Here is a 2,190-nt window from a genome sequence, read left to right on the forward strand (position 1 = left end):
TGATGTCGGATAGTCACAAAATTGTAATACGACCGGACAAAACGCCAGTTGGCATGCATGCCAGAAGATATAATGCACCATCTGTTGATGAAGTTGCAATAGTAATTGTCGGTGACAATTTTGAAAAACGTGATATTGTGCTTCATCGTCGTAACAATCAACTTCAAAGAGTAGCTGAAACACACCCCATATTATTTTGGAGTGGCGAAGAAGGATACAATTTGAATATAAAAATGGTAAATCCAACAAATGGTGAGTATATTGAAGAAAAATAAATAAAAGTAAAAAATTCATAATTTGTAGTTACTTTTTAAATTTTTTTGTATGCAGGACAAGAAATAGATAGGAAAGTAAGCTCGATGCATTTCTATTCATATCGATGTATGATAACACAGAATAAGGTTTATCATCTTCTCAAATGTCGTAAACTTTTTCATCAATATATCGTCGATATGTATGCAAAAATTGAAACAGGACGTTTAAATTTTATTCGATTTAATCAGTCAAAATTGAGATCTGAAGAATACATACATCTACGTGATGCTGTAAATAATGATGCCAATGTAAATGTTATTTTCAGGCGATCTTCGTCTATATTGTGGATAACCATCATTGCCAGTGATAGTGTCCGATACTAATGCTTTTGGGAAACGTTTAGTACATTTTCCGTCAACCATACACGGTGAATTTTGATTTAATACGCCACATGGTCCATGAATCATGTTCTGTGTTACAATTTCAAATAATCCTGGATCAACTGTTTCATCCGGAATTGCTGCCACTTTGTTGGATGGCGGTCGAACGGCGCATTCTGCTTTAAAATTGCCGTTGAATATGCATACAGAAGAAACACCCACCTGTAACATATCGAAAAACTCTGGCATGGCTAAAGTTTTACAACAGTGTAAAATAATTGTCTGGGATGAGTGCACGATGGCACATAAAAAGTCACTGGAAGCGCTTGATAGGACATTACGAGATTTACGTAGTAAAAATGAAATGTTTGGTCGTGCCTTAGTGCTGCTGGCAGGTGATTTTAGACAAACACTGCCTGTTATTCCTCGAGCAACTGTAGCAGATGAATTGGCTGCATGTTTGAAATCATCATATTTGTGGAGACATGTTCAAACACTCAAACTAACTACAAATGTACGTGTTCTAATGCAAAATGATCCATCAGCTGCTGAATTTTCAAAGCAATTATTGGATATTGGAAATGGCAAAGTTCCTGTCGATAATTTAACTGGCTTAATAACTTTACAACCAAACTTTTGTCAAATAAGTCAAACGAAAGAACAGTTAATTCAAAGTATTTTCCCAAATTTGCCTCAAAATTACAAAAATCATGATTGGCTTAGTGAACGAGCCATCATGGCTGGCAAAAATAAAGATGTGAATGAAATGAATGCGGCTATTTTGGCTAACATACCAAGTCCAGAACAAACATATCGATCCGTTGACACTGTTACAAATCAAGATGATATTGTAAATTCTCCCACCGAATTTTTGAATTCCCTTGATTTACCTGGATTACCGCCACACATGCTAAACTTGAAAATAGGAGCACCGATTATTATGTTGAGAAACATAAATCAACCACGACTATGTAATGGCACTCGATTAACAGTTAAGAGATTGATGAATAACGTCATTGAAGCAACAATTTTGAATGGAAAATACTCTGGTGAAGACGTTTTAATACCGCGAATACCAATGATACCATCGGATATGCCGTTTGAATTCAAACGTCTTCAATTTCCTGTTCGCCTTGCATTCGCGATTACTATCAATAAGTCACAAGGCCAAACTTTATCAATTTGTGGTATTGATTTAGAATACCCATGTTTTTCTCATGGCCAACTTTATGTTTCATGCTCAAGAGTTGGAAAGCCATCGGTATTGTTCATTTATTCAACAACGCATGGAAAAACGAAGAATATTGTATACCAAAGAGCATTACAATAAAAAAAGTAATAAAGTAAATCACATCAAACGTTTTTTAATTGCTACTACTATTCAAAACTTCTTTCATTACTATTCATGCGCGAGAATTTTTATAAAAAACACACAGTATTTTTCGGCTTAATTTAATTAATTAATCTAGATTTTTTTAAAGACGACCAGCGGAACGGGCGGGTTTTCGCTAGTGGTTTATAAAAACTTCCAATTCGTTTTTCACAAAACTATACT

At 34.8% G+C, this 2,190-nt stretch overlaps 1 protein-coding gene across 1 annotated transcript; it reads left to right on the top strand.

Moving 5' to 3' along the window:
- The first annotated feature begins 720 nt into the window (after positions 1–720).
- Positions 721–1,965, top strand: LOC118738285 (ATP-dependent DNA helicase pif1-like). The gene has a single exon (XM_036469209.1). The coding sequence runs from the start codon at positions 721–723 to the stop codon at positions 1,963–1,965; it is 1,245 nt and encodes a 414-aa protein (XP_036325102.1).
- The last annotated feature ends 225 nt before the right edge of the window (positions 1,966–2,190 follow it).

The sequence above is a fragment of the Rhagoletis pomonella genome, unplaced genomic scaffold (assembly GCF_013731165.1).
Source record: "Rhagoletis pomonella isolate Grant_MI unplaced genomic scaffold, Rhpom_1.0 Rhpom_scaffold_00004, whole genome shotgun sequence".
NCBI lineage: Eukaryota > Metazoa > Arthropoda > Insecta > Diptera > Tephritidae > Rhagoletis > Rhagoletis pomonella.

Bases quoted from the DNA above. Each gene is read 5' to 3' on its own strand.
- LOC118738285 (XM_036469209.1), top strand. From the start codon at position 721: ATGTTCTGTGTTACAATTTCAAATAATCCTGGATCAACTGTTTCATCC.